Genomic DNA, 12,447 nt, shown 5'->3' with positions numbered 1-12,447 from the left:
TCAGTAAAATTCTTAACCACATTTTAGCCAGGTCAAAAGGAGAATACGACGTTTGGTCATTCCGGGGCATTTTCTCTGGCCTTGATAACTCTAACTAGCAAGAATCTAAAGTTAAAAATGCAGCAATTATTTAGAATCTCCTCTATAATCCTTCACAAGTGGGACATGTGAAGGATAATGTACACGCAGACCTTACCTCTACCCTATAGGCCCTCGGCTCAGGCAAGCATAGCCATACCAGTTTAGAAAAAAAATGCAGTAGCAAAGAAGCAAGGAAGTAGTAACAACAAGATAATAGTATAACCAAGCAGAAGCAATATTAGCAAGTAAGAGAAATCTAGGAAAAGAAAACACAAGAATAGTACCAAGTATGCGATGGAATTATTACTCACTGAAGCTAGCTCCTCAAATCCTCTATATGGCGAGGAAATAATGTACCAACCAGATAGGAGCAGGAACTATTATCTAGTGTTAATTTTCATCTAAATAATGTGCTTTCAGTAGAGTTAGATTTTAATGTTTATAACACCCTCCATGTTTTGATCTAAAAGGAAAGTAAAAGACAAACAATTTGTTCACTGATTTCCCAAAAACTGAATCCATCAATCCCTGATTTACACAGCAGAATGAAAGGAAAGGGAGGGGAAGAAAACGCAAACCAAATCCATCAATCCCAAATTCACACAACAGCAAAATGAAAGGGAAGGCAAAAGAAAAGGCAAACTGGATGCATCAATCCCAAATTAACACAATAGCAATGAAAAGGAAAGCAAAAGAAAAGGCAAACTGAATGCATCAATCCCAAAAGGCAGTGGAACACATCATTTATTTTTGTGTAACTAAAACACCTGCTGCATCTCTAAATTTGTACTGTTGACAGCAATTACAAATCACAAAAAACTTCTGCATCTCTAAATTTTTACCATTGACAGCAATTTCAAATCTACAGCCCTGCCAAAAGAAAAGCCAGACAACAATTCAGTGCTGGTTTTTAAAAGAAAATGGCAGGATAATTAAAAATCATTATATTTTTAAAGGTATACAAAGTTTTTTTTTTAAATGGATGCACTTCAAAATCTCTCATTTCGTCCAAAAGGCGCAACATTAAAATTCAGAGGTTGCCTTTGCCCCAGAAGGCAAAGATTAAGTCAATATAAAACACAATTTGGTACGTCCTTATGTCCCTCACGATGTAGCACATTTATGTACAGCTAAAGTAATGTACTTCCATGTAAATTGTAAGTGAGTGATCCTCTCTGTGACACGCTCTCCTGGCAGTCCCTCTTACATCTGTGATTATTTGGGTGAACAAAAACTTTGTGGTCTATGTTTAAAATGCATTTGAAATTTAGTTTGGACACGCTTGATTTGATGACTCCGGACTGAATTTATTTGAAGAATTACTCTATTCAACACATAGAAGAATTCTCATGAAATACGAAGTTTTAGCATCATCCAAAGTACATTAGCTACACCTATTAATTAATAGTCATAAATTCAGAGAACCTAAATTTTGGATGTGAAACAGAAAAGGAGAGAGAACCTTTAACTGTATTGTTAAGAAGAACATACAAGAGCACTTCTTATATATGAGTTTTGGATTTCAATTAATAAGGATAGTTACCTAATTCTTTGGATTTCTAACTCTTGGGATAATCAATAAGAATATCTCACACAATAGTCATAATTATTCTCGACTTTCAACAATGACAAAATAACAAAGAATATTCTGCACTATGTTCTTATTGATTTTCTCAACTTTATAACATGCATCCTCAAACTCAAAGTGGAGAAACAACTTGAGTTCTCACATCAAAAATAGGAGGTATCATTGGAAATAAATTAACTTGATGCATCCTCAATGCTTTTTAAGGGAAGAGTTGACCTTATTTGAGAAGACCATTTACTAATTGTATTTTGCTTAAAGTTTCCAGATGCGATAAACAGTTTTTTCAAAGAAGCTCTTAGGCACTTACCCCGAGGCATTTCTCTTTCATGAATCCTAGGATTGTACCACCACCATCCAAGAGACAAACCTATCGCGACCAAAACCCAGCCAGAATCTCCGGCGTAAGACCACCCACGCGCCTTCACGCGCGGCCCAGCTCCGGCGACTCCTTTTCCACGCACCGGCGCGTGAGCCATTTCAAGGCCAGATCTCACTTTTTCTTCTTCGGACAGCCTCATCGCGAGGCTGTTCCGAGCACTCCAGTCCAAGAATATCCTAATTCCGACGTCTTTTACTATTTTCCGGTGTACCTTCTCATCGGAATCCTCTTTTTCTTTCTTAAAAACCAGTGTCCACCCACTGTAAAGTCCTCTGCTCATCCATACAAATACTGCAATGAGGGAGGATAACAGCATCTATTTTGCAGTGGGCTGCAAGTCATATGACATTGTTAGATGCTCATCCAATGCTGAAGAATGGTATGAATGGACAGAACGAGGTCGGAATGTCATTCGAAGATCTACTTACAGCAGGAAGACGATGGTGTGGTTGTGTGAAAAATTAAAGGAAGCATCGAAGATGAAGGGAAACTATGTGAAAAGATGGAAAACCAAGGAACATTACTTAGAAACATTCTGTGCGAGGAACTACAACAAACATGGTCGTTATATAACCATCATTAGGGTCCAAGGCAGGGGGAGGTCAGTAATTATTGTTCCAGAAGTAGCATTCAATTCGGGTTGGTTAGATATTGCAGCAGTAATCGAAAGATTCATTAATAGCGGGGTACGGAGGAATGTCATTAATGCTCCCAAAATCATTGAGGAAGGTCTTATTTACTCAAACACAGTTAGAAATCATAAATGGGCAAGCAGAGAAATGAATGAAGCGGCGGTCCAACCAGAAGGAGACATTATTCACATCTCTGGTGATCTAACACACAACGATGTGCTAGGCACGTGCTTGGTGGGGTTCATCACAGAAAATTCCGAAATTGCAACTCTATCGGAAATTCGTAGATGGGCATCTAGTTCTTGGAAACAAGCACATGGAACCAATATTTATGAGATGGGTCAGAATCGGTTTCTCTTCGAGTTCTCTTCGAAATTAATTGCTGACCGTGTTTTGAGTAGCGACTGGTACGGGAAGAAACACAAAGTTAAGCTTCAGTGGTGGACTCCGACGGTGGGATCAGTTCCAAGCAATAAGACGATGAACCATGTATGAATTAGGCTAGTAGGGCTTCCGTCACATCTATGGTCCCAAAAAGTCTTCAAAGAAGTTAGGGAGTTTTGCGGTGGCTGGATTTCAAACTGAAGAGGAGACGGAGCTAAAAAATCACTTGAAATGGGCAAGAATAAAGGTTAGAGGAGATGGATCCGCAGTACCAAAAGCAGTGAAGATAGAATTTGAAGGGGTAGTCTTCGAAATCCAGATCTGGTGTGAAGCTCCGGTGAGAACGTACAACGGTGCAAATGGTGAAAAAATTCGCTCGAACCTGCGGGTAATAGAGGACAAGCAGAGACTAGGGGGAAGGACTCAATGTTATACAGTTCTGACGGGGCACGTGAGGAGTTTGAAAGAAGTACAGCCTATCCCTAAAAACTCACGTGACCAGTCACGTGAATCTTTAGTCACAACTAAAAAGGCTGTCCCCAACAATGTAATTTAAAGGAATTGGGCCCAGATTTTTTGGCCCAATTTATATCTGAAGAAAAGGCTTTTAAATTGCCCAATACAAAGCCGAGGCCAGATCCTTTTAATGAAGAGGTTGCAGCCCTACACTTTGAACCTTCTGTGGGAAATCAAATAACCACTTGCGCAGTGGATCCCAGTGACAACAAAATCAACTACAATACAGAAGAAGATGAAGAAAAGAGGGACGATGGTGGAGAAAAGGAGAATCAACAAGAATCTATCCATGGGGAAAATGCTATGTCGATCATTGCTGAGCACGAAGGGAAGGGAGACGATTCAGAAGATTACAATAACATGCACATGCAATCAAAAGAATCTGATATGTTTGTGGACTGGGCAATTGAAGAAGCAGTGCCTCTAAACCATCAAAGCTTAGAGATAGAAGAAGACCTGGAATTCGAGGCATCGATTTGGGTGCATCAGAATATCATCAGATTGAGCAAAGAGTTTAGGGTGGATTTTAACGAGTGCGAGAGAGAAGCACTGGAGCTTTTCATGAAAATTGAAATAATAGAGTAATAAAGTTTTATAATACTTTGGAGTTATTCAGTGGAATCAACTCTAATCAAGATCTCATTATATGGCAAGGGAATAGGAAGGGGAAATTTTATGTTAAGTCTGCTTATAAGGAATTCAACCTGTCTAATAACCAGGTTGGATGTTGGCCATGGAAGATGATATGGAAAATAAAAATCCCTTACAAGGTTGCTTGCTTTACATGGTTACTAGCAAAAGAAGCGGTTCTAACACAAGATAATCTAATTAAGAGAGGTTTTCACTTGTGCTCTAGATGTTACTTATGTGGAGAGGAGGCGGAGACAATCAATCATCTCTTTTTGCATTGCAAATTCACTGTTCAAATATGGAGGATTTTTATTAGTTTTAGGGGAATTTTATGGGCAATGTCAGGAAGAATTCTTAATATGTTCTAGCTTGCTGGAATAAAGAGGGTTGCCTTTCTAATTATAAAGAGAGATGGAGAATTATCCCAGCATGCATATGGTGGACAATTTGGGAAGAGAGAAATCAGAGATGTTTTGAAGACAAATCCAAAAACATCCACAAGACGAAGATGAAATGTCTAGCCCTCTTCTATTTTTGGTGTAAAGGAAAGTTTTTGGAGGATCATGAATCCATTTTTGATGTGCTAGATTCCTTGTGAGAAGAACAAGGATTATAAGTGTTTTAATTTCCTTTTTGGGCACTCATTTTGTAATTATGGGTGACTTCAAAATTTTAGTAAAGTCTATATATTAATATACAAATATGTTACCTTCTCAAAATAAAAATTGTATTTTGCTTGTGAAAATGCTTCTTTTGGAAGGGACATGGTTGTAGTTTTGTCATTCCCTATGGTCAAGAGCTTTCTTTCAGACTAAATAGTATTGGAATGCGCTCACTGTATTTGGCACTAGAACCAAACCCCAATGAAGCCTAGGATATTTCTAACTTAGCATATTCTAATTCTTCTAAGTTGTATTCATACATTTATTCTGTCCCTTTTTTACTAGGTCATATGTGCCTGTTCTTTTACTATTTCAGCAGACATCATTCTTAGTGTTGTCGTGCATGTTTCACCAATGGTCAGGCTGTACCATAAGACCCCAATGCGGAGTCAGTGATTGAGCTCCTACTGAAATTTACGCTTTTCTAGATTTTGATTGAGCTCCTACTGAAATTTCAAAACTTATGAGTAGCAGCAATTACAAATCTCTTTACGGCTAGAGAATTGCGTGCTAGTTTAAAGAAGAAAATGGCAGGTGAAGAACAATCACTAAAGTTTTAAGGGTGTACAAGTATTTTTTTTTAAAATAAAAATGGATGCACTTCAAAATTTCCTACTTGGCCCCTTCAGGAAGAAAGGGGAAAACAGTGATGCAATAATTTTCCAAACATAAAGAGTAAAAAGTATGAATATCGAACAACTCCTCACCATTAGGTCTCCATTGCAGTTACTACTCATCCAAGCTTAGTATTTTGCCTCACCGTACTCCAACCTTCAACATTCATACATTCATGTCAGACAAAAAAAGAAATGTTGGCATTCAAACAAGGGGGTTAAGTACTTACATTGCACGAAGCAACCTAAAGTTAGGATCAAGAATAGGGAAAGTCTCAACTGCCTCCACAATCACCCTTAAATCATTTTCTTCCCTTGACACAATGAAGGTGGAAGCTGCTATAAGATGATCAGATAGAGTAATAACCGCCATGAACCTGCGGTTTCGCATGCCAAGCAATAGAGGTGAAATGGAAACATCATCTAGCCCAAAAGAAGCGGGAGGTGACGTGAACCATCTCCTCTCATCCAAAGAATATGCATACACTCGGAGGTCGTAGCCTAGCCAAAAGAACGCATTCTCACGAAAAACCGGCTGTCCATAAATTGAAGCAGAAATCAAGGGGTCAAAATCTTGGACATGGTCCAAACCTACAATGTCATTGAAGTCCCAAAACTCAGCATCCTCATAATACAAGTCATAAAAGACAGCAAGCGAAGTATGGCCCGCAGAATGGTGGATATTCCCGGTAATCATGTAATAGAACATGATCTGTCCTCGTTCCAAGCAATAGAAAACACATACTGTTGTTGGCCTAGCGTCAATTCTATCCAGGAGGATGGCCTTATCATAATGGGTAAAGTCATTATGATGAGGAATAATCCTCCAGAAGTGCTGATCAACATGGTAAACTTGACCACATCGACGAGGAACCGTATTTTGATTAAAACCAGGGTAATGGCAATGTCTGCCTGACAGAACATATAGCTCCCTCCCAATGGAGGCCACAAAAGGAAACTTACGGGGAAAGCTTCCTGCATCCGCTACAATCTCCCAGACGGGATCGTATCTCCTCTTATAATGCTTAAGGAGATGCGGATACGCGGTATCAGCGGTTGTATTCATATCCGTAAGGTAGCTTCCAATTGCGAAAATATCATTACCAACTATCGCAGATCTTGCTCCCCGCCCGTATATGCGCCGAGAAAGCTCCCCGAGGCGAGAGGGCACACCAGACAGACGAATACGCCTTCCAAGGACACTAAAACGATACCACGCATCACAAGAAGCGCCGTCATTCATCGGCGGGACGCAGTAACCATGGAGATAGACAGTAATAGTCCGATGTGTCATCGGAGGCATTTTCGGCGAATTAGGGTCTACAGAAAGGAAAGGGAAGTTGAGAGAAATTAGGGCTGGAGAGATTTTGGGCAAAGGAAGGGGAAGTTGGGGGTACTTTTTAATTTTATATTAATATTAATTTGAGGCTGACTCTGTATTGCAGAATAATGCTTTTTTTATTTTATACTAGCTAATAGTCTAATAGTGATTGTTAATTACTGTCTAATTATCCATAGGATCAACTTTATTTTTACGTTTTTAAAATCAATTTGTGATTGTACTTTTGAAATTTTTGAGTTTTTGGTTAAGTTATATATGAATTTTGAACGCCTCTATTCTCTATACTCCACCATTTGAATGAGGTTATAGAATTATGTTTTTTTTTCTTTTGAATTATATTTACTTAAATTATGTTAAAATTTATTTTATGTTATGTTGTAATTTTACATAAGAGTATTATATTAATTTTTTTTTAGATTTTGAATATATGTTATATTTTTGCTTCTATTTTATTTGCTTTAGTAGTATTCATTTATTAATTCAGATTGCATGCCATTTATTTTTCAGTTAGAATTGATAAATTATTTTTTCGTCAAACATTCGAGTAATGTTATGGTATTTTATTTATAAATATTAATCATTTTATCAACCATGCATTGATATTCTTACAAAATATGTACTTTTAGTTTTTATAATTGTTAAAATAAAATATTATTAATTTGAAAGTTATATATCAAATATTTTAGCAATATTAGTTACAAATATATGATTAGTAATTAATATTATTTTCAAGAAACAATATCTATCTTAAATATCAAATTTAGTATTATTTTTAAGGGCATATATTTATTAAATCTTTAAGCTTTTAATTTTTTATAATTAACTTTTTATTTAAAATTTATTCTAACTGTGTAATTACACTTATGCAACCAAACAATACACTTGTAATTACATTATGACAAACAACCAAACAAACAGGTCGTCGTAATTACAATATTGTATAATTACTAGGTTATATAATTACTAGTTATATAATTACTACTCTAGTAATTACACCAATTCCAATTATCCGGTGACTTTTCAAACAGACCCTATGTGACTATGAATTATACATGTAAAGAAAATAACAAAAAATGTTTCCTTATGTTTGAGATAAATTTAAAATAATCCCTTATGTATACTATTAGACGATGTTAGTCCTTCAAGTTTAAAATATTTCATGCCTCAATGATAGTATATATCATAAATACTTATTTTGCTATAAAATATAAAAGGTAGCTATAAAAAATAATATTTTAAAATAATTTTGATTTATAATAAATAAAGTATATACCTTTGCTATAATAAATATGGTATACCTCTGAACTAACATACTTAAAGCCCAAAATCAACCAAATAAAGTGGCCTAGCGAGAACAGTAGCCAATGGGCCAGGTGAAATCGGTCCTGTAGGTCCAACCAGACTCTTAACAAGACACCCAGATTCAGAAAGGTACACAAGGAGGTTGAGTCCAGTTACACAAGTAAGCACTTTTTAAAAAATATTTAAGAAAATACTACTACTCTTTGTTTATTCCATAAATGGCAAAAAAATTATAATGGCAGATAAAGCTTATGAACATAGTTAATGAGCACAGCCAAAACTCATCAATTATGGGATATTTGTCTTTTCACTCTCTTCTCTCTCCTATTTTAAATTAAGAATTCAATTATATTCTCTTATTTCTCATTATATTTCTCTCTTCTTTAACCGTTACACTAATCTTATTCTCTTAATCATTATGAAACTAATTACATATTCAATTAACTTTTTAGAGGAATTATGTGTATAACTTCTTGCTTAAAATCAAAATTCTACTTAGTTCGTTGTTCAAATCAGATTTAGTTTCAATTTGTAATCAGATTTAATTTCATGTATATGAAAATTATTAATGTGGATATAATAAATTATATTAAAATTATGTTATGGATATAATAAATTATACTGAAATTATACCATCGAAATTTTTGGGGGAGCTCATGTAGAGTGAATCATATTGACAGTGTACAGTGGGTATTAAAATTATACTAAAATTTATACCCTGGATATCATGATTTTAATACAAATATATTGTGAATAAAATAAATTATATTGAAATTATATTGTGATATAATAAATTATACTTAAACATGCTAAAATTATATTGTGGTACTCATTGGAAGTTATATATGGTCTGATGGGGTAAATCGACTCATACCGAAATTATACTAATGGATGTAAAAAATCATATTAAAATCAAAATTACACCGTGGATATCATAACTTTTATAGATTTTTTTATTGTGAATATAATAAATATACTGAAATTATATTTGTGATACTTATTAGAAATTATCTATGGTCCTATGGAGAGTGAATCGTACTGAAATTATACTGTGTGTTTAAAATTATATTAAAAGTATTATGAAATTATGTTGTGAAAATGATTGGAGAATTTGTTTTGCTCGAAATTCATTATTATTGTCCTATAATTTTGGAATGAATTGCTTAGACCGAGAAACAACGAGATTTCCACATAAAAATAGGCGATTTCGTTTTAGGTGAATGTGCTATATTGAAAGCAATCTTCTTTGGCATTTAATATCAACTGCCATGAAAAATTAATGCTTTAGATTTCTGTTAATCGTGATTATTGGTCCAAATTTATAGTTTTCTGCTAGGGGATGCATTTATATAGTTGCCATACATGTAAAATACCTATTGTTGTTAGGATTACGAAAAACTTTTTAAAATTTTACTCCCTTCGGTCCACAATAAGTGACCAATTTGCTTTTTTGTTTTGGTCCAAAATTAAGTGTCCATTTATGTAATCAAGAAAATATTAAATTTATTTTTACTCTTTTACCCTTATGTGCATATCCCTAAAAAAAATTCTTACTCCTCAAATTAATATTTAATTAAGGATAATTTATTCATACTAGATATTTTTGTATAGAATTTAATATTTTCTTAACGGGTGTGTCTAAAACAAACTGGTCAATTATTGGTCAATTATCGAGGATAGGAGGAGTAGCTGTTTCCCAAAGCCCCAATTTGGCGCCCAGTCCAAGGCCCCAATTGTTAACTACCAATTGAAATTACGATCAGTATATACATGCTTATCCAAACATGTGTTCAATTTACAATCCAAATTCATACTTGATTTGCATATATAATCACTAAAGAAAAATAATCGTAGAATGGTTTATAATGTCAACACCTAATTAAACTATTATATCAATAGTCATATAATAATAGTACTTCACAAAATAGCCGCCCCTGTTTCAATTATAAACAAGTATTCACTAAGTGTCAACTTCAAACCTTCCTATATTTAATCTAGCAATTTCAGATCCCTCCGAGATGAGGATTTCATCTTCTGCTGGTGTTTGCAAAGCTCACCCAAATTAACTTGCTAAGATAGGTCATTATCCCTTAATCTCATGCTAAAACAACTCCAGTCAAGCAGCAAAAGATTTCAAATAATGCGACCGTCATGTTAATCTTCACTAGAATCTCTATAGTGTTAGAGTTTAGTATATCGGTTTATCACAATACAAAGTCACCAACATATCGTTAAGATCAGATCAGAATTTATCATCAATTAATGAACACACAATAGGAGAAACAACAATATTTATTCATTTAAGCCGAAGTATACATGATCTTTATGTGTTTACCTGATGCAGCAAGAAAGGAAAAACAACAGATTTTTGCCAAATAAAGGCTAAGAAAGACAGCAACAAATTGGAGCTCAGCTACTACTTGAGGGAAAAGCAACGAATAGCAAGAGATCCAAGTTAGCTTCACCTCTAAACCCAGAAGAAATATAGAAGAGTTTTGAATTCAACAGTAAATCACCACAGCTCCCTTATGTGACCAATTTGAGTGAAAATTGACCTAAAAGAAACTATACTGAAAAAGGAAAATTTTCAGATTCCAGTGTTTTGATGGCTATTCCCTGTATTTTCTAGCTGCTAAGAATGCAGAAATTGTGAGGGCAAGGCTATTTTTATAGACTAGATTTCTAGGGCACCTTTTTATTCTTTTCTTTTCTTTCAACTCCTCTCAATTTTCTGTTTTAATCTTTGCAGTCCCTAAAAACCGACCTCTGCCCTACTTTCCTTGCTAAACAGTCCCTAAGGTTCTCTCTTGGAAGCTTCCTAATCCGTTACTATCACGCCCAATTATGCTTTATAGAAAAAACTAAGCGGTCACTGCACATATAATCTGGTCTACAAGTCCGGAGTCAAATCTCACAGAGAACTAAGCCTAGTTACAACTGTTTAATATCATTAAAAAGGCAAACTCGAACAATTTATAAGTTATAAAGAATGTGATATGTTTATTCTAAACTAATTAACTAACACATCTAAAAAGTAGTAAAACTATCAATTTACAAGGATAAGGTTGGAGACAAGATAAAGGAGGCCTAGAGTTATGATTTTCTCCATTGTCGGAATCCTCCCGCTATGCCTGTTATACTTTCGCCTAAGTATTCTCTACCGACCGTGAGTACTTTGATTGTCGTAATTCTCTCTCGAGCAACTACCACAATTTACTAGATGTATTCTCTCGAACTACACTAGCTGACACTAATTCACCGCTCACTGCGATCGCACCAACGTTTGGTTATCTCTAATCCTGCCTTTAAACCCTCTGTATTGATCTCTCATATACGTTAGGAGTGATGTTAAAAAACTACCTAAATGTGCATTCTCTCTCAAGCAATACACACTAAATAGGTACAGTCAATTGATGACCATTCAATCAACAGCAACAAACACGTAGTTGAACAAGTAGAGAAATCCAACGGCTCAATTATATAAAAACATAACAAGAATTCATCCTCTAAAAGGTTCTATCAAAACCCTAGATAACAAATTAGCTATTCATAATAGTATGCAAAACTACAATAGTAGAATTCATAATCAATACTGGAAATAGGAAGAAGAAAGATGGGAAAACGTGAAGTTGAATCCTTCTCTTTCTTGCTCCTAGCGTGTTCTTGCCTCCCTAAAGTCTTCTCTCCTTCCAAAGTAGTGTATCTCTCTTAAAAGCACGTTTTAAGATGTATTTATAGCAACTAGGGTTTGTATGAGGCGAATTTTCCTTCAACTAAATCGGATTGGAAAAGCTGATTTTTTATGCTCCGGTCCATGTCTGGCGAAGTGAACCTCGCTTCGCAGTCCGAGACTTTCCTGATTTCTTCTAATCCGGTCCCGGTCTGGCGAAGTGAATCTCGCTTCACTGTCCGAAACTTTTCTCTTCAGCTCTTTTTTTATTAATTTTTCTCCTATTTGATCCTTTTCCGCATAAGTTTATTCCAATACATAAGAAACACATAATGAGCATATTTTCACTTCAAAAGCAGTGTGAACTCCCGCAACTCACGCAAGAATTAACACACAAACAGACTCAAAATATGCACTTTTCATTATTTATCATCACCTCACACTTAAACTCTTGCTCGTCCTCGAGCAACTTAAAATTAAGCGCATAGGCAAGAAATACCTTTCAAAGCATACTCAATCATCACACCAATGACAATGGTTTATATCAACGCTTACAACCCATCATATGCACTTTTCATATACTTCCTCAAGTTTTAAACTCGTGTCAAGATTATTTAAAATATTCATGTGACTCTTTCTAACATCCT

At 35.2% G+C, this 12,447-nt stretch overlaps 1 protein-coding gene across 3 annotated transcripts; it reads right to left on the bottom strand.

Annotated features, from left to right (window-relative positions):
* Window positions 1-556: 556 nt before the first annotated feature.
* Window positions 557-10,793, bottom strand: LOC104120072 (uncharacterized). Of its 3 annotated transcripts, none has more exons than XR_001974000.3 (4): window positions 10,466-10,793; window positions 5,717-6,021; window positions 5,580-5,643; window positions 557-951 (listed from the first exon to the last, which is right to left on the bottom strand). XR_001974000.3 is itself a non-coding variant. In XM_009631755.4 (3 exons), exons 1-2 carry the CDS (start codon window positions 6,787-6,789, stop codon window positions 5,616-5,618), a joined length of 1,101 nt encoding a protein of 366 aa, XP_009630050.1. In that variant the 5' UTR covers window positions 6,790-6,906; the 3' UTR covers window positions 557-951; window positions 5,580-5,615. The 3 variants fall into 3 exon arrangements, 1 of the variants encoding a protein (XP_009630050.1); XR_691584.4 differs by having other exon boundaries at window positions 5,717-6,077; window positions 10,466-10,770; XM_009631755.4 differs by lacking the exon at window positions 10,466-10,793 and having other exon boundaries at window positions 5,717-6,906.
* Window positions 10,794-12,447: the final 1,654 nt, after the last annotated feature.

This window comes from Nicotiana tomentosiformis, chromosome 9 (assembly GCF_000390325.3).
Source record: "Nicotiana tomentosiformis chromosome 9, ASM39032v3, whole genome shotgun sequence".
Lineage (NCBI taxonomy): Eukaryota > Viridiplantae > Streptophyta > Magnoliopsida > Solanales > Solanaceae > Nicotiana > Nicotiana tomentosiformis.
Note: the sequence above shows the minus strand (reverse complement) of the source record. Positions and strands in the feature narration are given on the sequence as shown.